This window comes from Patiria miniata, unplaced genomic scaffold (assembly GCF_015706575.1).
Source record: "Patiria miniata isolate m_02_andy unplaced genomic scaffold, ASM1570657v1 HiC_scaffold_10, whole genome shotgun sequence".
NCBI classification, from domain to species: domain Eukaryota; kingdom Metazoa; phylum Echinodermata; class Asteroidea; order Valvatida; family Asterinidae; genus Patiria; species Patiria miniata.
The window spans coordinates 8,779,856-8,807,752 of NW_024037048.1; the positions used below are offsets into that span (position 1 = coordinate 8,779,856).

Here is a 27,897-nt window from a genome sequence, read left to right on the forward strand (position 1 = left end):
ACTAGTGCTAAATGCCCATACTTCTAAATTCTTTTTAAAAATACTCAGAACTCTCACATGTATTTAAGCTGCACAGAGAAATGGCGATCAATATGTCATCTTTTATTTTATTTTCAATTTTTGGTGGGTTGACCATTGACTTTTTGAGAAATTCTCACCCAAAGAAGACGACCCCTATTTTCCCAAAGCGGAAAAGTAGCCAAAAAAACGACCCCTCCACAACATGAAAAAAATAGCGCCACTTTTGAGGTCAATTGCATCCAAAATGCTCAGAATTGGAAGTCCGAAGTCTGGGCCAGAGGTTCATTGCCACATTTTTTTTCTCAATTCCCCAATTTTATGGATCTCACGTTTCTCTAATGTTGAATATTTTATAACTTTTATTCATGAGCTCGGCGGATGGGTTTAGGCCTATTTACAGGTGTACAGCACCCTTACACGTCAATTTCTTTCAATATATTACATTCATTCTTTGGCGGTTCCTGCCAATTTTCAATAACTGTGTTTACATCTCGAATGGGAGGCCTAAATGGGAGGCCTATAAAGGAGAAGTAATGAATTATCTTTATTCTCCTGGGGCCCCGCCCCCTCCTAACCCTTCCGGCCAATGACCTTTGTCTAAACTTTGCGTGGGCGTGTCTTCAATCTATGCCTGATTTCTGTCACCGCTGACACCAACTACACGTTCGGGATCACGTTTAACTCTCGAATCACTTCCTGTTTTTTTCAATGCCGTCTTGACGCATGACGATTGCACATAAACGTGTCTGCGATGAGTTAATTAACTGCTAAAATTCCTCAATTTTCACTGTTGTCTCGTCAAAATTCTACTTCGGCATTAAAGGGTAAGTAATAAACATAAGGTTGAACTTAATGTAGTCGGTAGAATTTACTGATTAATGTGTAAAATGTGCTCGATTTTATCGGTATTAAATTGGATATTTTTGTTGACTGCATAGCCATAGACACACGCACAAATGATGATCATAGTTCATACACTAATGCGTGCCACTGGCGCGTATATCGGGGGGGGGGGGGGGGGTGCCCTTCCCCCTGGCGGATTTTTTGTGAAAGATATTTTTTTCAGTAACTGTTCCCATAAATGGTTACAGAGTTGTGACAATGAACCAAAAAAAAAAAGGCAACCAAAAAGGCCTTCAAATTCTATTTTCAAGTACCGGTATGCATATTATTTGTTCAATTTTGGAGAGCGCTCCCATTTGGAAGATGGGTGCCAAGCCCTGTCCTACAAATACGACGTTGGGACGGGCTGATGAGCTTCATAGAATCTTGTGCAGGAAATGGGGATGGCATTCTGGGTAACTTATTATGATCTATGCCCTCGACCCTCCATAATCTTCGCAGGAACGCTTGCAACGCACGCGTTGTCACACGCAAATTGAAGTTGAGTGCATAGAAAAAGGACCACGTACTGACGTAGCTTAGGGGGTCTGACAATATCAAGTCAAAGACATCTGGCTGCAGCTGTTTAAGACCGCGGTTAGCCAATGCGAGCAAATGCTATCCGAAAACTTTCTCGTAGAAATGCAAACACTCCATACCATATGTGATTTCTTTTTCATTGTGGACCATGCGGACAAATTTTGAGTGTCACAAGACCTTCGTGAATCAGAAATGGAGCAAATAACGGGAATTGAAAATTTACAACACAGATAAGCTTCACAGATTTCCCTACATTATTATGCTTTTCTATGAAAAAAAAACCAGCATAAAATTATGAATGGGAATAATAGAGTAGTGACTCAGTCTTAACGACCATTGAAAACCTTGCAGGGTCGCGGCCGTGTGATGACTTGCAGGTCACAGGTCACGCAAAATCTATCCAATCAGAGTTTAAATTCATCAGCCCTCCAGCGACCTGTTTGCATGTGTTTCATAAAACATGAAAAAAAATTGTTGAAAAAAAAAATGGTTAGCAACGTCTAGTTTTTGACTTGTTTTGATTTTTGGACCGAAAAGATTTTTTTTTGACCGAAAAGTTATTTATGAATGGGATTATGTGCTTGGTTGGTTTTAAACACTCTGTTTAAGACTGGTGGGAGTCTGGAGTGCCGATAATTGCCCTCGGCTTTGCCTTGTCTTAAACAGAGTTTTTAATACCTCCCAAACACACATATCATTCCCTTATTTCGTGTCACTTCAGTTGATTTTACCGTGATGTAAGTTTTTTAACCAAAAGTCTATTCTCACAACCGGAAAGATTCCCATATCTGGCCATCACTAATTTTTCCCTTAAGTGACCTATCAGCCATCAGAAAGTGATAATATGCCCCAAAAAATTCAAATTTAGCTGGGAAAATATTGAAGTATTTACTAAGAAAACACTTTTTTTCAGACCAGTCTCCTAGGGTTTGTGCACAGGGTACGAATGATGGCCAGATATGGAATATTTCCTCACAACCATGCGCCCCACCCAATTTTTTGTTAACCACTCCCCCTGAACTAAACTGGTCCAGAACTACGCACATCATATTTTGGTTTTTGCTACATCGCATGTGCAAAAATTCCCTGGAACTTGATTGTACCAATTGTGCAGGGTAGTTTTGACGTCATGGAGGTCACACAATATGGGCGCATTCTATTAAACGCAGTCATCCAGTGACTTCAGTTGTTACAGACCATGCACACAATCAATTGATAGCTAGAAACAGGTGGATGTACGAAAACCAGTAACCACAAAAATATTTCAGTTCAAGGTCAAAATTTGGCATGGTTCAAGTATGTATTGACACCCACTGGTTTTGTGTGGTGGTTGCCTTATTTGGAAATGCAAGTGCCATATTTGAAGGTGATTCGTTTTTTTGGGTTGTGATGTGGCATCTATTTATATCTTGTAAAATGGATTTGTGATTGGCTTAATATTTGTAAAACTTTCTCAGAATTGATGAACAGTGTTTGCATTAAGAGAAACTAGTTTTGAACAAATTGTAGTCATCCACATACTGGCAAGACTTGTTGGATAAATATTTATTTCAAAGAAGTGAGGTCAAATTGGGAGCAATTTTTTTTTTCTTATAGCAAGTTTGCTAAACGAAAAAACAAGTTAAAATTGGAAAGCTCAAATTAATTTCTGCATGTTTAACTGTACATCTAACTTTTTAGGGAAAACCTCTGACAAGTGATTTTTTTTTTCTGAATCAACTCTGGAATTATCTTTATGACGTAAATGTCACAGATTGAAAGTGGTTGAGTTTTAAATAACTTCCTTTGTGATTTCTGTAAAAATAAACTTTCGGTTTGTGTTTATCATGTATGTATGTATAAGGTCATTGTACTTTATACGTGTGCTACGAGTATGCACAGCTTTTAGGAAAACTTAGCCTTTGAAAAAAAGTGCAACTTCATGTATTTATTTCTGTTTTCGATTCTTCAGATAAAGAGCTCTTCAGCTTACCGGCGACTGACAGTCACAACATTACGCTGGTGTCATTGTGACGTGTCGTTGTCGCGGTCATGAATCACTTTAAGAAGAACAAAGGCCCTAACACGGTGGGACAGAGATCCAACGAAGAATTATGGACACGGACAGGAACTTTTGTGAATAAACCACAGAAAGGATGGTTGCACTCGGAGGAAAAGGTCAAACAAGGCGGAGTTTGCTACGGTGTCACGGTAAGTGTCTTAACAGTTGAAGAATTTGTTTTGAATTTCAAAATGTCCTCTTAAAGGTATTTATACAACATTTGCTTTTGCTGTAATTTTCAGAAATGGATGGATTGGGGGTTAGTATGTTATAGCAAATATTGTTACACAGACCTGTTTCAAGTTTTGTGTTCATAGATGCTGGAAAAACCAAGAAAAAAAAATGCTGTTCTTGTAGTCTGGTTCCCTGACCCTACTTCAGACAAAAAAGAGCACTTTATAGACATCATAATTGTCAGGTCAGGGAACCAGACTAGCTGGCTTGCACCCGTTCACGGATATGTAACCGATTGCTAACAAAATGTGGACTGACTTAATTAGGTAAATTGGGGGCAATATTTGAAAAACGTCCGTTTTTATCCAACGATGGTTGGCCGACCATCGTTGGGAATTGATACCAAAATTCCACTGTTCTTGAAAATGACAGCACACCAGGTGCCACGATTTTACAGGATGCTTGAGACTATTATTCACTTACAGTCAAGTGAGGTATTTTATAATAGTTTGGTAGTTTTGTTTTTGATGTTTGCAAATGTATTATATTTACCTTTAATAGAAAATTTTAATACAAACATTTTGGCTTGATGTGGCTGATTTTGTAATGCCAACGTTCTTGAAAATTTAATGCTGCGTGCCTGATGTTGAAAGCTGATTGCATATGTTTAGAATATCTGCCCAACCTCTAAGCAAATGGTGTCAAGTCACTTCTGTACTGAAAAATAGCAATGACCAATTTGTCGAACAGGAAACCCTGTATTTGTTGACAAGTAAGTGAGTATTGAATTTAAATCTACCGGATATACAGTTCATGTTTTGCTTTTAGTACAATTGAGATTGAAAGCCAGGAAGTGTTAATGTTACATCTACAGGGTAAGATTTCTACTATGTGGTTCAAGCATTTGACTTGAAAGTTCGAAATGCCATTATTTTAAAGGGGCCACACGATAAATTTTTCTTGGGAACACATTTTATGCAACTTCCTAATCCTCTTTAATGTATGAAAACTATTTGACATCCCTTTTTGGTTAATTTTATTTAAAAGTGCACTTCTTTAGACTTTAAACTTTTCTATATTTTTCTGGACCACTGAGGGCGCTGTTGCTATGATGTCATTTCAGGAGGACACTGTTCAGTTTAGGGGTTTTCTGTTCAAATTGCAAACCCAAAAATTTGCTCGTTGAAAACATACGAGAAAGGGTTGCTCATTGGCTTATTGCCATGTACTGTAGGCCTACTTACACAACAACGAAACACCAAAGAAAAGAAAATTTAAGACAGCAAACGTACAAAATTCTGGAAGTTTTTTGTGCTGAAATAGCTGTAACAGTGAGGTTTGTGCCCATAATGACATCACAGATTTGCTCATGAATATGGAAATTGGCATTAACGTAAAAAGCAAAAAGGCACCAAAATATCCTTCAAAATGACAAAACAAACATTGAAAATAAGATTAAAGCCAGAGTCCATCATTTGCAGCTATCCGAAAAGTTGCTGGTGTAATTATTGTTGACAAACATACTTGGTTGAAAGATAGTAAGGGGACTAAACTCCCTGTGAAATTATTCTTTCTGGCAAGCTGTCATTTTGAAGTAATCAATGAAGAAGGCATTTCCAACGGTGCGTCTTAAGACGCACCGTAGGAAAATTTAAATTAGTAGTTCGTTTTGTTATTCGACGAAGCGCGCCCAAGCATTGGCACGGCGTGCGGTTTTCTATAATTCGTCGGATCAGCAGTGCGGGACATCGCGTAGCTGCAATTGGCTCAGTGAGAATGTGTCTTGGACGCTGAATTCAGGCGCAATTCAAAACATGATTCAGCAACTTTTGATTTGAAATTGAGATCCTAGAATGCTGTTTTTCTCGGAATATACAGCTGAAGCCGAGTTGAAAGTTCATCAGGTTAGTTGTGCAGTACCCTTCTTTAGTTTTTGAGCACTTTTGCTTCAAACGAACAAAATACACAAATTACAAATGATGGACTATATCTTTAAATACATGCAGGGCACAAAGGTACATTCCAAAGGAAAAAAACAAATTGCATGGGCCCTTTAAAAGGTTACATGTACCGGTACGTGTACACGTACACAGGTACCATAAAAACCATAAAATAACAAGAGCACAAAGTCCTTCCATATAATTTTATTTGCACAACAGTCACGCTAAATAAAAAAATTAGGAAAGAAACTAACCAGCAGATATCAAGAAGTGTTTTAAAATACTGGGAGGACATTTAAAACGAAGTGTAAATTATAAAATCATTCATAGACCTTTCCACATACAGATATTTTTTTTTGGGGGGGGGGTGTGGGTGTGGTACATATGTTTGTCTTTGGTTGAGAACAAAGAGAAATTAAAAACAAATATTGATTTACACAGTAACTTCTCAACCATAAAATATGATTGATTAACGTTTGCGTGCACCCATCCACGGATTCGCCGGATTACAAACAGACTAGTCTACTAACAGAAATTTCCAAAAATGAGTCACTTGACTCATCTTTGGAAATGTCCTTCTTTTATTGTTTTCTTCAAAATGACAGCATGCGAGAAAGGATAATTTCACAGGGAGTTTAGTGTCATTACTATCTTTAAACCAAGTCAGCTTTTCAACAATAATTTTGTCGGTTACTTTTTGGATAGAGCTGCAAATGATGTACTCTACGGTACCTTTAAAATGTTGTAAGAAAATTCATCTGTACTTATATAAAAATTATATTGAAATAAGACAGGCATTTTTACACGTACATGTACGTCGTTGCTTTTAATAAAAAAAATATTAGAAGATGCCAGGACTGCATGAAAACCCATTAAGTTCTCAAAATAGAATCTGCCGGAGCACGTTCAGTCAACAATCCATCCATATTTCACGTCCTTGGTGTGAAAGCATGTAAACAGAATCTCTGCTGTAAGTGTAAGATGTCAGGTTTATGACGAACATGCAGTTTATATGGTTAGAGGATCATGCAATGCCAACTGTATGTTTAGAAAGTCATCTTTGTTATGGCTTTGAATTTACAGCATTATTAATGCACAGTTTATGTCTGCACATTGAGTTAGTATATGTTCTGTATATATGTTTGGATTTTTTGCTCCGGTTTTTACTCTGTCTTTGGTCTTGGATGATAAGATATTGATTTGAAATTCTTTCACGAAAGCAACTAATTGTGTAAACTATATAGTAATGAAATGGGGAAATATATCAAAACATATAGCACATGAACCGAAAGGCATGTTCTTACGCAAACATCAAAAACAAAACTACCAAATTATCATGAAATACGTATTTGACTAGTGAATAATGAATAATAAACCTGGTAGGCCTATGCTGTCATTTTGAAGAAAAGGATTTTTTTTTTATCAATTTCTAACGATGGTCGGCCGACCATCGTTGGGAAAAAAACCTCACTTTTTTTCGAAAAGTGCCTCCAATTCACCAAATTTAGATGTAATTGTTTGCAATCGGTTACACATCCGTGAATGGGGACAAGCCAGCTAGTCTGGTTCCCTGACCAGACAATTCCCTGATATCTGTAAATTGCTCCGTTTTGTCCGAAGTACTTGTAGGGCAAGGGAACCAGGCTACAAGAACAGCACTACATGTATATTTCATCGTTTTTCCAGCATCTATTAACACAAAACTTTAAACAGGTCAGTGTAGCAATATTTGCTATAAAATACGAACCCCCCACGTCCAAGCATTTCTGAAAATTACAGCAAAAGCAAATGTTGTCTGGCAATATCCTTGTAGGCTTCTGTATAAAGTCCGGAAATTACAAAAAAAAACTAGGTTAAAATTAAAAACATTTTATGCTTTTACTTTGCTCAAGAAAAAAGGGGTGGTTAAACCTTGATTAGCCTGTAATCATTTTAGTTGTCCTTGACCTTGCCCTACACTGTGTCACAGAGTCCAGACACTAGACTATATCCCCCTAGGATATGACACCAAGGGATTACACACCAGACTACACAGGGGTACATGTATGTAGAGATAGTAAGTGTCTTGGAATGCTAGGAACTCATGCTACGGAAATCACAGTGTATACGTCCCATGGAGTTCAAAGAAGTCATGTCCTTAGTGAGGCTTGGTCCAATGACGTGCCTGTGGCTGCCAGAACACACGCGTCATACATACCTATAGCCGTAGCCAAGGAAGTCATGGCCTGAAATTACCCCAACATGGCTACGGAAATTAAAGGGTTTATGATGTGTGTACCAGTTTGATTCTCCTTAAAGGGAATGTACATCATTGGCTTTTGCCGTAATTTTCAGAAATGAACTATTTGAGGGGTTAGTACAATAGATCAAATATTGTTACACTGACATGTTTGAAGTTTTGTGTTCGAAAATGCTGGAAAAACCAAGAAAAACAAAACTGTTCAAGTAGTCTGGTTCCTTGACTCCACTAAAGATAAAATGGATCAATTTCCAGATGCCGGAAAATTGTAAGGTAAGGGAACAAGTCTAGCTGGCCTACACCCGTTCATGAACATGTAACCAATAGCAAACAAAATTTGAACTGAATAAAAAATGGTAAATTTGGAGCAGTAGTTGCAAAATAGTTAGGTTTTTCCAACGGTGGTCGGCCGACCACCGTTGGAAATGTATACAAAAATACCATTTTCTTGAAAATGACTTCACACCAGGTGCCATAATTTTACAGGATGCTTAAGACTGTCATTTACCAACATCCTAGTAAGGTATTTCGTAAAAGCTTGGTAGTTTTATTTTTCGATGTTTGCAAATGTTGTATATTCCCTTTAAAGGGAAAATACAACATTTGCAAACATAAAAAAATAAAACTACCAAATCATTTTGAAATACTTTGCTGGACTGTTAGTGAATGACAGTGTAAAGCATCCTGTAAAATCATGGCACCTGGTATACTGTCATTTTCAAGAAAAGTGGTATTTTTGTATCAATTTCCAACGCTGGTCGGTCGGCCAGCGTTGGAAAAAAAATGGTGTTTTTTTTCTTCAAATACTGGACAAATTGACCATATCTAGTTATATATTTGTTTGCAATCGATTACACACCTATGAACGGGTACAACTTACAAGCCAGCTAGACTGGTTCCCTGGCCTTACAATTTCCCAACGTCAATAAATTGCTCCGTTTCATCTTAAATGGAGTCAGGGAGCCGGACTACAGGAAAGTGATTGTTTTTTTTGCTTAGTATAGCATCTATTGTACGAACCCAAAACATCAAAAAAGTCAGTGTGACAATATTTGCTGTTTTGCCATATTACCAACCCTCCAAATCCATCCATTTCTGACAATTACAGCAAAAGCAAATTCCCTTAAAATGTAGGGTAGATTATTTGTCATTGTGCATTTGTTTAGTTTGAAGCAACAAAAGTGCTCAACATTTAAAGAGTATACATACATGTACAACTAACCTGATAAAGTTTTAGCTCTGTGAATGTTGTTGGCCTTTATTCCGAGAAAACAATAATCTGGGATCTCGATTAAGTTCAAAATTTGCTGGAGTCATATTTTGAATTTGGCGTTCTAAAACATGTTCTCATTCAGCTGATTGCAGCTACGTGATGCCACGCACTGAACCGAACCAATGAATATGATAGCAACCGCGCATGTGTGTGTTGTTTTAACATCTATGTGCACCCATTCACGGATTTGCCCAATTACAAACCAACTACTAACAGAAATTTCCAAAAATGTGTCACTTGACTCATCTTTGGAAATGGCCTATTCTTTCATTGTTTTCTTCAAAATGACAGCATGCCAGAAGGAATAATTTCACAGGGAGTTTAGTCCCATTACTATCTTTAAACCAAGTATGCTTTTTGTCAATAATTCTGTCAGTTACTTTTTGGATAGCTGCAAATTATTTATTCTACCGTACCTTTAATGAGTAGTTTAATTTGTTTGCTTTTTCTTGCGTAGTATGTCGGCTGCATTGAGGTCAAACAGTCCATGAGAACTTTACCGTTTGAAATGAGGGGACAAGTCACGAAGTAAGTATTTTAAATTTGCATGATAATTTTTTTCCTCCGTCCCTTTAAATATTTAAAGACATTCCATTTCATTATCAAGTCAAAGTTGTAAAAGTTTGGTGCTGAAAATTTATTTAAAAAAAATTAGATTAACGTTTTTTTGGAGGGGGTGGGGGCGGAATTAGAAGGAAGGTTTTTTTCCAAATTTGATTTCAATATATCAGTCTGTGGCTAGTTTGTTAGCCAATCCGATTTCTGTTTTTAGCCCAAAACATTGGAGTACACTAATATGCTTCAAGGCATACACATGCAAGGGCCACCAAAATCTTTCGATTCTCTGTCATGACCTCAAATGTGACCTTTCTTATTGGTTACCATAGCAACGCAATTGAGACTGCTGCCGTATGCAGTGGGATGTTGAAGGGTGTTTCTTAATATTCCACACCTGTCGTGTTGGGTTAAGTCTGGCGCTCTGCTTTGGTCTGGTGGTTCCCCATTATAGAAGTCTTGAAATGCTTGACTGTGGATTACATGTAAATCTACCACAGTAACGTACATGTAGTGTCAAATGCTAATCTTGTGGTTTTCACGACCAGAAAATGCTTTGGTGTTGTATTTTTGTCTATAAAGTGAAGTAAACATCACTGACATTCTCAGAATGGCTTCCATATTTTCATTCTATAAATTTGGCGTCCACTTTTTCCTGTCCCTGTTACATCTGACGTGTGTGATTTTATAATTCCGATGAAACTTGAAATGCAGTCATCCTGCGAGAAAGATTATGAATAGCAAACTACCTACAGTACCTAACAAATAAAGAAATTGTTTAAGGTCATTCTTAACCCCGACCTTCCCAAATCCATCAAAATCCATCCCCTATTTTGGGGATTTTGGTAGGCAAGCCATGAGTACAAGTCCAACAAAATCCACCTATGGTAGCGACAGAACAAATGTCACACTGGACCCTAAATTTGTAGAGTTACCCATATAAATAGATCAGTATTTCCAACAGAATTTACAACATATAATTTCTGTTCCGGTACAAAACAGAAAGAGCTAAGTGCCTTTGAACGAGCCATTTTGTATTTCATTTCCTGGTTACCATATTTGACCTTCATTTACGACTTACAATACTCGTACAAAACATGCTTTGTGACTTTCAATAACATAATCAGAAACCGAAGCTTGCACGACAGAAAAGAGTTACGCTTCCCTGACTTTAATACAATGAAAAAGTACGACTACGAAAAGGAGAATTCTTACGATAAATGAACATGTTTTATGTACACAAGCATTCATGTGTACCAGAACATGAACAGTGCAGCGATTTTTAAATTTGAAAAGTTAAAGGGGCACTAAGTCCAGAAATCCCCGAACATGTTTTAGATTGTTTACTTAGCCTATTTCAAACATCTGGTTGAAAGGAAACCAACCTAATGTCTTACCGTTCCCGAGAAAAGAGGAAAAATCCTTGGTTGTTTACATCGGACATGACGGAGTACGAATACGCTTTTCGTGTCGTTCTCAGTGTACGATATACATGTACACGTTGTGTGTCTCGGGAACAGCGGTGACCAATCACCAATGCAAAAAAAATTGATTTCTTCAACGTCCACAAAAGGCGAACACTTTACGAATGAAATCACAACAAGCATCCAAACAGCTCGAATTTATGGGGTTGCAAAAGTGGACCCCGAAATTTGTTCTCGCACGCATAATACAGGAATAACACAAAAACGCCCAGTTTTGAAAGGATAGTTGTGTGGATGTTTATATCCTAGTTTTAAATGTTCTTTCCGATTAACATCATCTTGTTCAAAGCGCGTTTTGTAGCCCAATTGGGCTGTTCCAGGACCCAGTGTCCCTTTAACAAAACCTATTGAACATAGCTTCCAATTATATTCATTTGAACTGTCTATAGTACAAAATTGTTACAAAATAGTACAATAATAGTGCAAAAGAGCGAATGGGGTAATTTTTTTTCTTTGATTTTCAGATTTATTGATATTGTTATCTTTGATATGTGTATGCCTGCAACACATACCAGTATTTTAAAGAAATGGTATAAAAATCATGAAATAAATGTGTTTTTTACAGAAAAAACAATTCACATCGTTCATTTTACAATTTATACAAAACTCAGAACTTTAAAGTTTTTTTTTTTCAGTATTTTACTTTTTGGACATGTACGAACTTTAAACAGCCATAAAATGTCAATGGAATGTCCGAATGAAGTGCAACAAACAGTATTAAATGGAGAATTTTATTTTCTTTCTTAATCCGTTTCATCCTCTGCCCAGTTCTGTCTCATTTTGCAAGAACACCTCACTTTTAAAGCTATAGTCCATCATTTGCAGCCATCCGAAAAGTAACTGGCGTAATTATTGTTGAAAAACATACTTGGTTGAAAGATAGTAAGGAAACTAAACTCCCTGTTAAATTATTCTTTCTGGGAAGCTGTCATTTTTAAGTAATCAATGAAAGAAGGCATTTCCAACGGTGATTCTTAAGAAGCACCGTAGGAAAATTTAAATTAGTAGTTCGTTTTGCTATTCAGCGCAGCGCGCACAAGTATTGGAACGACGCACACGCGCGCGCGGATCAGTGCGCGACGTCGCGTATAGCTGCAATTCAAAACAATTCAAAACATGATTCAGCAACTTTTGATTTGAAATTGAGATCTTAGAATGCTGTATTTCTCGGAATGTACATCTGAAGCTTAGCTGAAACTTCATCGGGTTAGTTGCTCAGTATCCTTCATTAGATTTTGAACTCTTTTGTTGCTACAAACGAACAAAATGCACAAATTACAAATGATGGACTGTAGCTTTAAGTACACTATGTAAGCACCAGTTGGATATGTTATGCACAAACCAAGCTGTATTTCATACCTAGATCACCATTTGGATTTGTAAAAATCCTTGTTTGTTATTTGTAAAGTGTAAATAATACATTGAACTTTAATAAAATAGTGTTATATGTACATTTCAGCCCTGTCATGTCGCACTGCACACAATGTGTACATAAATCATCTCTATCCTAAAGACTTAGTTGACAATAATCTCCGCTAACGTGATTAACTCTCCTCCTTCAAAGGTCAGGGTCTAATAACTCAGATTAATGTAGAAGTCTGCAGGCCATTAAAGCCTCGTCCCTTTAACTCCCAATCCGAGATCTCATTTGCTTGTAGGAAATTGAAGAGATAAACTTCGTCGATGAGATTTCTTGGAGAAAAAAAACACTGTCTACACTGTCAGCTTTCTTTGTGTTATCTTTTTCTTTGGTTTCTCTTGCTAGGTTATTTAATACATGGTTTCTGACTGTACATGTACAATAAAATCATATCATTTGACACAGTAGCATAATTGTAATGAGAGAGTTTTCAGCAGAATATTAATTCTAACCTTCCCAAATCCTCCTAAGGCCAAAAAAACCCCAAGTCTTCGGTTTCTGGTATGGAGCTTGCCCCAAAAGTGGTGTGGCGACATAGCTTTTTTTCTTCAAATGTCGGCTGATGACTGCAATGGTGCCCGACTAAATTTAGTGAAAAATATATGGGAGCCCGGAGAGGCCACATAAAGCTTATACTCGATCGTAACCCCATCTAAAAACATGTTAAAATTGTGCAGCAGCAGGATTCCAGTCAAACCAGTGAGTTTGGGGGTTTTGAGACATCATCTTACATTAAAAAAAAACTTTTTAATTTTGCTAACGCGCATGGCTATGAAGACGTATGCTCAGACCAGAAACCGGAGCCTTTTTTTCTATTTGGCCTAATGCTCTTTGCAAAATGGTGCAATGGAAGATTTTGGAGGATGCACTGTGTCAATGAAGGTCTTAGGCCGGACCTTGTGTTGTTTATGCTCATCCATGCATACATTTAGGTCTATATACTAGAAATCCTGCGCACTGCTCCAGGATATCACTGGCTCTGCCTCAACATATTGACAGTGATTGCTGGAGGATTATGCAGGATTTGGGCAGTAGTCACCCCTCCAAGGACCACATTCAAAAAATCAAGGTCGGGTCTGATGAGGGCGACAAGCAATAGTCTCGTTCCCCGGACTGGACTAGCCAGCTTCTGCGACAGAATGTTTTCTAGCATTGCTCCTCACATATGGAACTCACTTCTGGATCATCTCAGACAAGAACATGGCATCACACTGGTCTTTTCATCCCAAATACAAAATTGAGTTTTCTCATCTCCATCACCCAGACCGACGTCTTTGAATTTCTCACAGTTATATACCGTGCAACTTATAAATGCTGTTTATTATTATTATTTCTAGTTAACATTTCTTTATCAGCCAGTGGACTACAGTTTTTCGAGACTATAATTAGTCCAAAGAAAATTATTATTATTACTATTACTATTATTGACTTTTTTTTTGCTGTCTGTATTTTCAGAGAGGCCATCTTCAGAGTCTGCGACGCCGCTGGCTTCAGATACAGCAGAAAAAAGAAGGTAAGATTCACCGAGACCCCCTTCAATGGCAAAAGCATTGTTCTAGCTATTGTACAAAACACCTGTCATGATGAAATTATCTGACCAATAGCTTGCACAGGGCTTTCGCCATTGAAAGGGGGCGTCCATCAATATACAGGGTGAGTAAAAAAAACACAAACCCAAATGTTGGGACCATTGTTGAGTTCTGCATGTTGCACTTTCAAAATCTAGGATATGAAAGCCAGTTCATAAGCTTTCTTTTAGGACAGGAATCCTTCAAATCACTCATGTAATTTTCAAGTAATTTTAAACACAACCACTGTTTTAAAGTTCTGTCCACGGATCACAAAAGGGTATTAAAAAATTGTTCTTTCAGCAAAACGAAATCAAATCACATAGGGATGTGTGTGAATTGTTTTCGTTTTGCTGAAAGAAGGCACACCTTTTTTGTGATCCGTGGACAGAACATTAAAACGGTGGTTGTGTTTAAAATTCAATAACTTGAAAAGTACATGAGTGATTTGAATGATTTTTGTACTAAAACAAAGCTTATGAATTGGGCTTTCATATCCTAGATTTTGAAAGTGCTACATGCAGAACTTCACTAAAAAAATAGTCTTGACATTTGGGTTTCTTTTTTTTTTTTCTCCATGTACAGTAATATAGCCCACAGAATGATCAGTTTTTAGGGGTGTTTGTTATAGCAGCTTTTTACAGTAATCCAATTTTCATTACAAGTTGTGTGCCTTTCTTAATTGCCTCCGCAGGGCAGCAAGTCCATTAATAAGATTCTGGGCGACATACCGAACATCCAATTTGGAGGAGCTAACGTCAATCTGACGATCTCAACATCGAGTATTACTTTGACTATCATGGAAACCGGTCAGGTAGGATTAGAAAGAAACTCTGTCGTCTGACATTCTAACACATCTGCATCTACATGTAACACCCGGTTCAGACATATATGTCGGGTGTTCTAGCATGATGAAACACAACTGGGCAGAGGTTGAAATGAGGGTTTGTAAGTATTAGGAAAGAGAATAAAATTCTCCTTACAATACTGTTTGTTGCACTTCAATCGGAATAAGTTATGGATGTTTAGAGTTCACATTTATCGACCTTTGAAGTTTTGAGATTTCTATAGGTCTCGTTCAAATGATGTCATTTCTTTCAGACCAGCCATGTGCATTGGCATTTTGAGCGTCAACTTGCATAACGCGCAACGGCTGCGTCGTATTTCGAACACGTTTCGAGCAACAAGCGCGCGTGTTTGTAACATTTTCAACACTGTGAATGCGTGCTTGATTGCGTAACAATACTTATTTGCAGTTCTCCTACAGAAATGGCAGTCATTGAGCGAACGCTTTTCGTGAAAATGAAAGATGCCAATTTTTCCTTAAAGGGAAAATACAACATTTGCAAACATTAAAAAATAAAACTACCAAATCATTTTGAAATACCTTGCTGGACTGTTAGTGAATGACAGTGTAAAGCATCCTGTAAAATCATGGCACCTGGTAAACTGTCATTTTCAAGAACAGTGGTATTTTTGTATCAATTTCCAATGCTGGTCGGCCGACCAGCGTTGGAAAAAACTGGCTTTTTTTCAAATACTGGCCCCAGTTGACCATCGCACTTGTTTGCAACCGATTACACACCTATGAACAGGTACAAGCCAGCTAAACTGGTTCCCTGACCTTACAATTCCCCAATGTATGTAAACTGCTCTGTTTCTTCTTATATGGAGTCAGGGAACCAGACTACAGGAAAATGATTGTTTTTCTTGGTTTTTATAGCATTTTCGAACCCAAAACCTCAAAAAAGTCAGTGTAACTATATTTGCTATATATTTTCAACCCCCAATTCCATCCATTTCTGAAAATTACAGCAAAAGCAAATGATGTATATTCCCTTAAAAGACACATTTATTCGATGATTTTTTTAAACTATTTCTACATGTGTAGTAGACATATCTTTACTGGGGTCGAGTTTGTCATGGTTGGTGGACCACAAAGCTAATACATGATGCATAATACATTATGGCCGACTCCATACATGTACCTGTCGTAAATATGAAACCAGAGATTTGTGGTCGTGCTTGAGTGATCAGACAGATCTAAATAAACAGCTGGATTGGTAATACACCTTGGAATCATTCTAGCAGGGAGTTGGTAGAACACAAAGACATTTGTATTGGGATTTTTTGAAGCATAGATTATTGAATGATGTTGTTCTGAAATGTTTCTCATGAAATTTGAAATGCTAAAGGAACGCATATATTTGTGTCCATACTTAAAGGGGCCTTGCACTGCAATTTTACTTAGGAACATATTTTGTGAAACTTTCTCCTCTTAAATATATGAAACTATATGACATCCCTTTTTGGTTAATTTTATTGAAAAAGTGCACTTCTTTAAACATTCAAAATTGTCCATGTTTTTCTAGACAACTGTGGGCTGTTGCTGTGATGTCATTTCAGGAAGACACTGTTCAGTTTAGGGTGTTTTGTTCAAATTGCGAACTCAAAAATTTGCTCACTGAAAACATTTGTGAGAAAAGTTTGCTCATTGGCTTACTGCCATGTACTGATACAACAACGAATCACCAAAGAAAAGAAAATTTAGGACAGAAAAAATATGTAAAATTCAGGCAACTTTTTGTGCTGAAATAGCTGTAACATTTAGGTTTCTGCCTGAAATGACATCACAATACGGAATACAGAAAATTCCATAATTAGCATAAAAACAACCGAAATACCCTTGAAAATGGCAAAACAAAAATCTAAAATAAGGTTAAATGGGACACAAAGGTGTATTTTCAAGGATTGCATTTTAAAAATTACAGAAATTGTAAATTTAAGATTGAGTTCAAGTTTACCCTTCCTTAAAGGGAATATACATCATTTGCTTTTGCTGTAATTTTCAGAAATGGATGGAATTGGGGGGTTGGAAATATATAGCAAATATAGTTACACTGACTTTTTTGAGGTTTGGGGTTCGAAAATGCTATAAAAACCAAGAAAAACAATCATTTTCCTGTAGTCTGGTTCCCTGACTCCACTTAAGAAGAAACAGAGCAGTTTACATACATTGGGCAATTGTAAGGTCAGGGAACCATTCTAGCTGGCTTGTACCCGTTCATAGGTGTTTAATCGATTGCAAACAAGTGCGATGGTCAACTGGGGCCAGTATTTGAAAAAAAGCCAGTTGTTTCCAACGCTGGTCGGCCGATCAGCGTTGGAAATTGATACAAAAATACCACTTTTCTTGAAAATGACAGTATACCAGGTGCCATGATTTTACAGGATGCTTTACACTGTCATTCACTAACAGTCCAGCAAGGTATTTCAAAATGATTTGGTAGTTTTATTTTTTGATGTTTGCAAATGTTGTATTTTCCCTTTAATACAATTTTATTTGTAGTTTAAATTCAGTAAAATGTTAGAGCTAGTGCACACGCCTTTTGAGAGATTTTGTTTAAAACATTTTTAGGTGACACTGGCCAGGGTTCAAGTTTAGAAAAACAGTATGCCAGTCTTTCACAATTTGTAAGTTTGAGCATGCGAAGAATATTTACTGAAATACTGCAGATTATAAGGGAATTATAGAAAAAAAAATTATGGTTGATTTTGTTTTGTTTTGAATTTGTAGGTAATTGCGGGTCATCAAATGCAAGGAATCTCGTTTGCTTCTGGAGGTGATGCTGTGAGTATTTGTTTCTTCTGATAAATTTTGCTTATTTATGAAGTCATGATTGCCATGAATCGTTTTAAGGACTTTTTTTAGGAAAACGGATGTGATACATCAGGCGATGTTGTAGTATAGTCCGTCACAAGTCCTCTAGTTCCAAATCAGCTCACTAGCTATTGACAAGAATAACGACATTCCTTTGTTATTGTTTGTTGCCTGTTGTGACTTTATAGACTGGACTAGTGAATGACAAAAAAAGAAGTAAAGTCTGTCCCAAGCCAATGTGGCCCATCAGGCCGGCGTTTATCTCCGGTTTCAGTAGCATGAAACGACTGAGAATATTTCTACTCCCCCTGGATGAGATGCTAGTCCATCGCAGGTTACTCCCCAGCTAATGCCGGTACCCATTTATACTCCTGGGTGGAGAGAGGCAAGTTGGGATAAAGTGGCTTGCCCAAGGACACAACATATGGCCAACAGACTGAGAACATTTCTACTCCTTTTGGATGGGATGCTAGTCCATCACAGGTTACTCCCCAGCTAATGCCAGAACCATTTATACTCCTGGGTGGAGAGGCAAGTAGGGTGAAGTGGCTTGCCCAAGGACACAACATATGACCAGCAGCTGGATTCTAACCCCTGACCCTCTGATCATGTGTCACTAACCCTAACCACTAGGGCACACTCCCCCATGGACTAATTAGGGCAGACTTGAGTAAGAAATGTTCACAGTGTAATGGTAGTTGTCTTGAATGCCCGTGTTATTTCTGTTGTGATAATGTAGTTTTCACTTTTGCTTTTTCAGGAAACTGCAGACTATGTTGCTTACGTTGGGAAAGATCCCGTCAATGGAAGAGGTGACTGACGATCCTTTTTTTTGTTACAGTTTTTAAGTTTGAATTTGTCCGAATGAGGAAAGCTTATAGATGTCTGATCTGTGCGTTGATTTTCTCCTGTGCCACGATCATTTTAATTTTCTCTGGGCCCTCCGGTTTTGCTCCCTCAGATTAAATCAAACACTTTTGATCTCAGGCTGCTCTTTGGTCATATATGACTCCGAAACAACCTCAAATTGAATATTACGCCTTTGCTACGACTTCGTTACGACTTGGATCTGTTCCATTGAATTTTTTTAGTACCGACACAAAAGATCGAGAACCGATGCCGAAACAACTCCAAAACGACAGAGTGACGTCATCTTCCGAATTTCACGTCATAAGGTCGTAAGATCAAAGTTGGCTTTAAAAAAAATGGCCGACAATGTATGACCACTGCCGATCTGGTACCAACTATTGTGATTTTATTTCCACTTCGTTACAACACAACTGTTTGAGTACAGACAGGGACCAGACTCTGGTCCGTTTTGGATATTTGTACCAACCGTCACGATACGTTTCAACTGTTGAAACTAATCGTGGCTCCACTGCCGACCATGCACGACCTGTAGGATGCCGAAATGATGCTCAAGAATTTGCTTCGATTAAAATCAGATGTCGTTCCGAGTTTCACGATGTCGTTGAGTCTTGCGTCTCAGCACTGTCTTATCGTGATCAGGAGGCTACATCGTGACAAGCGCCTAAGGAAGATTAGCCTCCCAACTTATAATTATAACTTTTCTGCCATGTCCACTTTGGCATGGAATTGCCTCTCTTCTTCACATTTGAACCAACTCCTAAGACGTCTGTGTTGTTCCATCCACAGCATGTCACGTCTTGGAATGCCTCGGGGGTCTAGCCCAAGACACAATCACCACCATCGGTCAGGCGTTCGAGATTCGCTTCAAAGATTACCTCAAGAACCCCCCACAAGCTGTCAATGCACCAGATAGGTAATGAACATGATGTTGTAAAATCTTAGTTCCATATGCAGTTCTTTACTATAAATACTAGAAACTGAGTCTTAAATACCTTTGGAAGATGGAAAAATTTAAAACTGAAAATTAAGAAATTTCTGACTAAGGGAAACGGGCAATTCTAAAAGAGTTCATGAATTGATTTTTTCTTAGGAACACATTTTGAGCAATTTTCTACTCCTCTCAAATATATGAAAAATGTTTGACATCCCTTTTTGGTACTTTTTATTGCAAAGGGAACTTCAAACATTGAATTAACATCTTCCATGCTTTTCCAGAAAACTGGGGGCGCTGTTGCTGTGATGTCATTTCAGGAAGACACTGTTCAGTTTAGGGATTTTCCGTTCAACTTGTGAATCCAAAAATTTGCTCATTGAAAACGTTTGTGAGAATAGTTTTGTCATTGGCTTACTGCCATGTGCACAAGGAATCACCAAAGACAAGAAATAAATGGCATATTTTATGTTCTTTCTTTGCAACAAAATGTGGACATCAAGTTCTTTTTTAATCAATTTCAGCAAGGCTGTTCAATCCTAAATTCATTCAAATCCATGTTTTCAAAGGATTTAGGGTATTAAAAAAAAAAAATTAACTTCATTTTTGTGGGCCAAACTTTAGTAATTGAAAGATTGCTCAATTTCCCCATATTTATATTGGCCAACAAACTCTTGAAGTCTACATCAACAAACACTTCGGATTGTAAGTGCCTAACATGATTTTTGGGACATATTATTTTATTTTTACTGAATTGTTTTCCTTTCTGTCATTGATCAGGTTAGCGGAGCCAATCTTTGGGGAGGAGGAGTCGGCGTGGGGTGACGATCCGGAATATTACAACGACATCAGCAAGTTTACTAACCTCCCCCCACAGGAACCGTTCCCTCCCCCGCCCCCTCCGGGGCAATACATGAAATGTCAAAACATCCCGGTGAGTTGAAGATGTCTGTGTACTTGGAATCGTTAGAGAGTGTCTAAAAACATGGAAAAGGTGGAATGTTCCATTAAGAATGGACTGTTCCATTAGGAACGGACTCTTCCATTAAGAATGGAATGTTCCATTAAGAATGGACTGTTCCATTAAGAATGGACTGTTCCATTAAGAATGGACTGTTCCATTAACCGTAACTCCCTAGCATGATTTACTAGGAACCATACCCATCCTGGCAAATTCCAACACCATATGGGAAACTGCACACACATATTTCTGACTTTGCTTCTGGAGGTGTGCCAACCCAATGTAAAAGACTGTCAGTTTAAGGGTACTGTACCCATCCTGACAGATTCCAACACAATTATGCCGTTGGGGTTTGATGGGTTAAGTTCTGTTAGGGTTAAGAATGGACTGTTCCATTAAGTATGGACTTTTCCATTAGGAATGGACTGTTCCATTAGGAAAGGACTGTACCATTAAGAATGGACTGTTCCAATAAGAATGGACCGTGACTGTGTTAAATATACAAAGCATCATTTGCATACATCCCAAAATTAACATACAGAATTATTCTCAATAACGCTTACTTGGATTAAAGATCCTACTGGTACTAAACACCCCGTACAATTATTCCGTCTGGCTTGCTGTCATTAAGAAGAAATCAACAAAAATGGGACTAATTTTTCAACGATCAGTCAAGTGACCGATTTTTGGAATTGACAAAATCATGTTTCGCGATCAAAAAGGTTGCGTATGATTATTCACTGTTTTCTCGAAAAAGTGTAATATCCACTGAGCTGAAACTTCAACAAAACGTTCTTCTTTGGATTTTGAGTGGTGTTATTATTGGAAAGGAACAAAATGCATGGAAAGGAAATGATCGTAAAAAAAAAAAAAAAAAATGTTGGGACTATTGTTTTAGGGAAGTTCTGCATGTAGCACTTTCAAAATCTAGTATGTGAAAGCCCAATTCATGAGCTTTCTTTTACTACAAGAATCGTTCGAATCAATTATGTGCTTTTCAAGTTATGCAATTCTAAACACAACCACCGTTTTAAGGTTCTGTCACCGAATTACCAAAAAGGTGTGCGCTCTTTCAACAAAACGAAAACAATTCACACACTTCCCTATGTGATTTTTTTCGTTTTGTTGAAAGAACACTGAACTTTTTTGCGATCCGTGGACAGAACCTTAAAACGGTGGTTATGATTAAAAATTCCGTAACTTAAAAAGTACATGAGTGATTTGAATGATTCTTGTACTAAAAGAAAGCTCATGAATTGGGCTTTCATATCCTAGATTTTGAAAGTGCTACATGCAGAACTTCCCTAAAACAATAGTCCCAACATTTGGGTTTTTTTTTTTTTACTCACGCTGTACATGTGTATGCCTTCAAAGCTTAGGAATTGCTCATATTTATACATGGGAAAGATTTGCACACTTCCGTTGATGTTCTCTCATAAAATTTCATTTAATTTCATTGATGATGTGAGATTGACTTCCTTGTGATAATACTTTTTTGTCTGATAGGATAATCACCCTTACCAGGCGTTGGGTGCAGCTAAGCCCTCCGCGCCGATCTACGACAATCGCGACGGTGGGTTTGAGAGCCGAGACCACTACATGGCCAACAACCAACGCCAGCCAGCCGTGGGTAAACTGTTGGATATCGACGACACACCACAAGCACCAGCGCTGGACAACCCACTCAGTAGTCAAGGTATAACCGTCAATAGAGGGCAGCAGATATACATAGTGGAAACTCCGCATTCCTAACTAAAATCTCAAACTTTTCATGTACTTAACCAGTTCGCGCCGGAGGCCGTGATAACACGCACTGGCTGTATTTGTACACAGGCACGGATGATGGGTTAAGACATCAAGATTGCCTCGACTCGGCTTTGGGTGACGTCTAAACACGCTAATCCCTCGTGCTTTTGTGCACACACACAAAGTCTGTGAAGTCTGTGGAGGCCGACCATGAGTTGATCTTGAATTGGCCGTTGTGCACGGCCTATTATTGTACAATTTACGCTTCGTTGCACACCCCGAGTATTGAAACATGTGAGGTTTCGGCAAGAAATATAGTAGAAATAGTGTTGTAATCACTCTTGCCAATCAGTGTTTGTGGAGTTTGGCTGTTTATCAGAAAGCTGGCTGGGAAATGTTTGCCGTTTGAAAATTTCGAAATTTTCGCCAAAAATAAAAAAATGAAGTGGTTAAAGGGGCATTACCGCCTGAAATCCCTGAAAATGTTATGTTTTGGATTGTTTACGTATCCTATTTCAAAGGTCTGGTTGAAAGAAAACTAACCTAATGGCTTACCATTCCCGAGAAAAGACGGAAAAACCTGGTTGTTTACATCGGACGCGGTGGACATTTTGTGGCATATGCATACATATTTAAAGCCGTGTCTATTTAATGTACGGCACACGTTGTGTGTGTGTCACATAATACACACAGCACCAATACACAAATGTTGTTTCTCGCACGTCCGCAGAATGCGATGCACTGGTGGAACACGTGTGGCAGGATGCACGACTAGCACCCAACAGCTCGATTTTTGAAAGTCAACATTTTTGACCCCCGAAATTCGTTCTCGCAAGAATAACACAAAAGCGCCCAGTTTTTAAAGGATGGTTGTGTGGACGTTTATATCCTACTTTTAAATACTCTTTCCAATCAACATAATGTTGTTTAAAACGCATTTTGGGGCCAATTGGGCACATTCTTAGACTAATGTCCCTCATATTCAAATCTTTGGCAAAATTGATTCAGAGCAACCTTCAGTCGAAATTGTGGTATCTGGTTCTTAGAAATGACGACCACAAATCAAATCGATTTTTGCTTTCTTAATACATGTTTGTTTAAAAATAATGTTATTTGTCATTTTTCAAGCTGTAACAGCTATTAATTTGTAGTTGCAATGACGGGCCATCTCTTGGCTGAGCTTATCTCCTTACGTTTAGTAGATTAATCGCTTGCATCCATCAAAACATTTCTTCTTTATCTTTTCTTTCTCTGTCCCCCCCCCCCCCCACGACCCCTAAACCCCGACATTCCACGACGTAGTCCGCAGGATTCACAGGCAAGACATCCGCACAACCACCACCACGTCAGAAATCACCACTTTTAAATCCGTCCTGGAAAAAAAGCCGTCCCAAGTCAAGCAGTTCAAACGCTGCACCCCTCTCCTTTACGACAACCCTCCCCAGAATCTCCCCAATAAGAAAGTCAATGAGATTGCCTTGAAGCATAAAAGCAGTAGCCCGGACTGGCGGGGCATTCTGGAAGCCGGCTACGACAACTTGAGAGTTCCTTGGAACAGAAGCCGAAAGAGCAGCAAATCTAAATCCCACCAAGGTCACCAATCTCTCTCTTCTGATTGGCTGCATTTTGGAGCTCATTTGCATATGCATGATATGCAATTGTTCTGATTGGCTGCATTGAAACCATATGCATATGCATGATATGCTATTGTCCAGATTCCTCTCCCCATTTGGTACATTGTATCAATTAATCTCCATATGCATGATTTGCTAATGCATATTCAACATCACTCCTCCCACACCAATGGACTTCCCTTTTTCATTATTCAATTCATTTGCCTAAATGCAGAATATGCAAATATTATACATTCTTTACTCCTGATTGGCCGCATTACAGTGCATTTGCATACGCATGATTTGCATACACATTTATTTGAATAAAGTAAATATTTTAATACAATTTCTCCCAATCCCTTTTCCCTAGCAAAATGCACTAACAAACTTACATTTCATTTTAATTTGCAGGATTTGAAGATGTGCATTGACTTATTGTATGCTTAAATGTCTGTTTTGCATGAAGTTAAATAATTTGTCATGCATTGTTCCAGTTTTACATATTTTAAAAAATTGTAGTTGATGTTAAAACGTTTTCAAAACGGTCACAGACAGTCAAAAATTCCATCCACTTCCCCTGCCATGCCTTTAACACAGGCTAATCACAGACAGTCAGATCATATTTGAAGCAAGCACTCTGACTAGTCAAATTCAGTCAACAGACAAAATCAGGCAACTGGTATGCACAGTGTCTTATCAATCACTTACAGTCAAAGCATAGCTGTATCAAGTTACATAAACAGTCACAGCCAGTCAATCCTGCTTTCTGTAGGCTGGGAGCTCTTAAATGTTAAAAACAGTCACTTGATTGATTTTGACTGAAACGACAACTTGGCACAGAACGTATGTTTGCATAAGAGGATTAATGTAAAAAACAGATTAATATTTTTGTATTTCCCCTGACAAACTTGTAGAACATTCAAGAATACTCGTTAAATCGGTTGTTTCCCATAAAATTAACACATTGTGAGCATGCTTACTGATAACGAATTTTAATGTCTTACAAGAAAAACTGTTAAAGGGAAAATACAACATTTGCAAACATCAAAAAATAAAACTACCAAATCATTTTGAAATACCTTGCTGGACTGTTAGTGAATGACAGTGTCAAAGCATCCTGTAAAATCATGGCACCTGGTATACTGTCATTTGCAAGAAAAGTGGTATTTTTGTATCAATTTCTAACGCTGATCGGCCAATCAGCGTTGGAAACAACTGGCTTTTTTTTCAAATACTGGTCCCAATTGACCATCGCACTTGTTTGCAATCGATTACAAACCTATGAACGGGTACGAGCCAGTTAGACTGGTTCCCTGACCTTACAATTCCCCAATGTATGTAAAATGCTCTGTTTCTTCTTATATGGAGTCAGGGAACCAGACTACAGGAAAATGATCGTTTTTCTTGGTTTTTATAGCATTTTCGAACCCAAAACCTCAAAAAAGTCAGTGTAACTATATTTGCTATATATTTCCAACCCCCCAATTCCATCCATTTCTGAAAATTACAGCAAAAGCAAATGATGTATATTCCCTTTAAAGACCCTTTTTTTTTAATTTTTTTTTTTTCATTTTTTTTTTTTGCACAGGAGCCAACTCAATTTACGACGAGCCTCGGTTTGACACGGCCAACTATGACAACCCCAAGATGCCACTAGTGCCACCCGATACGGACTTCCAAGATGGTGTCTACAACATCCCTACCCCTAACCAACCCCTGAACCTTGGCGCGTCCCACAACGGTCAGAATCAGCCTTCACCGGCCGTAGATGCCTTCGATATGAGTGAGATTATTTTTCTGAGGTTTTCTGTAGTGCTGTCCATATTCGTATAATTTTGTATTCAATTACTCAAAACTGAGTTTGACCGAATATTCAGATATTCAAAACTGCCTGCCGCGCTGGTAAACAGTTGCACGAAGAGGGTACCGGTTAAAATTGGGTACGGCGATCCATATGGGGCGTTTTGAGTGTGTTAAAACTGTATGTTAAAACCGTAAAGGGACGAACCTTTGAACAAGTAACCGCCGCCGACACAAACAATTAGTGTTGACAAAAAAGTGGCACCTTGCAATAAAGAGCCGCAACTTTACATTAAAATATGAACGTCACTGTTGTGTGTGTGTATGTGCGTACTTTTTCCCACCCGAATATTTAACCTAGTAAAAGTTATTCGAATGTTTGGTTGATTATGGAATATTTGATATTCAGGACAGCCCCAGTTTTCTGATATGCCTGAATTTTAAAATTAATGAATATTTAATGAATATGCATTTATTATAATTTTGACAATCTGATTATTTTGGTTTAATTTACTTGCAGAACCGTTCAATCCGGCTGCGTCCTTCCCCCGTGAACCAGCAACAGTACCGCCCCCTTCTCAGTTTGCCAAACCGCCCAACCCCCAACCAAGAACCCCGCCTACCCAGCAGGCCACGCCCCCGACTCTGTCACACTCTAAATCAGCGATCCCTCCGCCTCCAACTCACAAGCCGCCTCCCCCTCCGATCGCCGAAGCCCCGCCCCGTACCGGTCCCCCTGCCGCGGTCTTACCGCCGCGCAACGGTCAGCCGGTCAGCGTTGCTCCCATGCAACCCAAGAAATCCATTCATGACGAGGAGTGGTTCCACGGTCCGATGACGCGTAAGATCGGTGAAGCGTTACTGGACGAGGATGGAGATTTCTTAGTACGTGAAAGTACAACGACGCCAGGGCAGTACGTGTTAAGCGGAATGCTTAGCGGACAACCGAAGCATTTATTGTTGGTAGATCCACAAGGAAAGGTAAGCTACAATCGATTCAATGTATGCTTAGCATCTTTCTTACTAGCATTCCAACCCCAGCGAATCCTTCAAAATCCTCTGTGCAAAATGAAGGATTTCAAAGGATTGAGGCTATGTGACAAAAATGTGTGCTGATTTTGGAGGATGCACTGTGTCAAGGTTTTAGCCGGACCTTGTGTTATTTATGCTCAGCCGGGTATACATTTAGGCCTAGATTATACTTGAAATCCTCCACACTGCTCCAGGATGTCACTGGCTCTGCCTCGACATATTGACAGTGATTGCTGGAGGATTTTGCAGGATTGAGGCAGTGGTCACCCCTCCAAGGACCACATTCAAGAAATAACGGAGCATTTTGGAAGGTTGAGGCTGTATCATTTTTACACGGAGGCAGTCGGAGGATTTTGCAGGATTGAGGTTGCATCCTAGCAAAAATGCCTAAGGAGTTAGGTTAATCAATGTCTCTATTCCACTATATTTATTGATTAAAAATGAATAATATCAAATTCCCAGTGAAATTTATTTGATATTAGAAAGTCTTGAAAATTCCTCACTGTTTGTGGCTATACAGTTACATACCCGTTTACGCAATGAAAAATATGATTTTCTTTACTTTTTATCGCACAGGTCAGGACGAAAGACAAGGAGTTTGAAAGCGTCAGCCACCTGATCAATTATCATCGCAACAACAATCTGCCGATCATATCCGGTGGGAGTCACGTCTATCTGCAACACCCGGTCCTGAACGCAACAGCCGCGGGCAAGCATTACAACTAAACAATCAGTGTTTTGTAGTCGGGATATTTGCGATGGATCATAAGCATGTCGTAAGTCCAATCACAAGCAAATCACAAGTCGTGGCACAAATATTAACAGGGATTGAACAAAAAAGGAATACATTTATCACAGACTGTTTTAATAGCATGTGAGTTAAAGGGAATATACAACTTTACAAACATCAAAAAACAAAACTACCAAATTATTATGAAATACCTTACTGGACTGTCTAAGAGTGAATGACAGTCTAAAGCATCCTGTAAAATTATGGCACCTGTGTGCTGTCATTTTCAAGAAAACTGGTATTTTTGTATCAATTTCCAACGCTGGTTGGCCGACCATTGTTGGAAAAACCTGATTTTTTTCCACAACTACTGCCCCCAATTTACCAACTTTATTCAGTTCTCATTTTGTTTGTAA

At 38.4% G+C, this 27,897-nt stretch overlaps 1 protein-coding gene across 1 annotated transcript; it reads left to right on the forward strand.

The window, feature by feature from the left end:
- The first annotated feature begins 707 nt into the window (after positions 1-707).
- On the forward strand, positions 708-27,699 carry LOC119737064 (SHC-transforming protein 1-like). The gene is made up of 13 exons (XM_038211140.1): positions 708-845; positions 3,395-3,633; positions 9,568-9,638; positions 14,025-14,082; positions 14,832-14,951; positions 17,715-17,768; positions 18,559-18,610; positions 19,455-19,581; positions 20,380-20,533; positions 22,067-22,256; positions 25,508-25,702; positions 26,240-26,700; positions 27,328-27,699. Exons 2-13 carry the CDS (start codon positions 3,475-3,477, stop codon positions 27,475-27,477), a joined length of 1,791 nt encoding a protein of 596 aa, XP_038067068.1. The 5' UTR covers positions 708-845; positions 3,395-3,474; the 3' UTR covers positions 27,478-27,699.
- Positions 27,700-27,897: the final 198 nt, after the last annotated feature.

Excerpts from the sequence above, each read along its gene's own strand:
- LOC119737064 (XM_038211140.1), top strand. The coding sequence starts at position 3,475 with ATGAATCACTTTAAGAAGAACAAAGGCCCTAACACGGTGGGACAGAGA. Across the intron at positions 22,257-25,507 it reads CAACCCACTCAGTAGTCAAG|GAGCCAACTCAATTTACGAC; the intron begins GTATAACCGTCA and ends TTTTTTGCACAG. Across the intron at positions 25,703-26,239 it reads CGTAGATGCCTTCGATATGA|AACCGTTCAATCCGGCTGCG; the intron begins GTGAGATTATTT and ends ATTTACTTGCAG.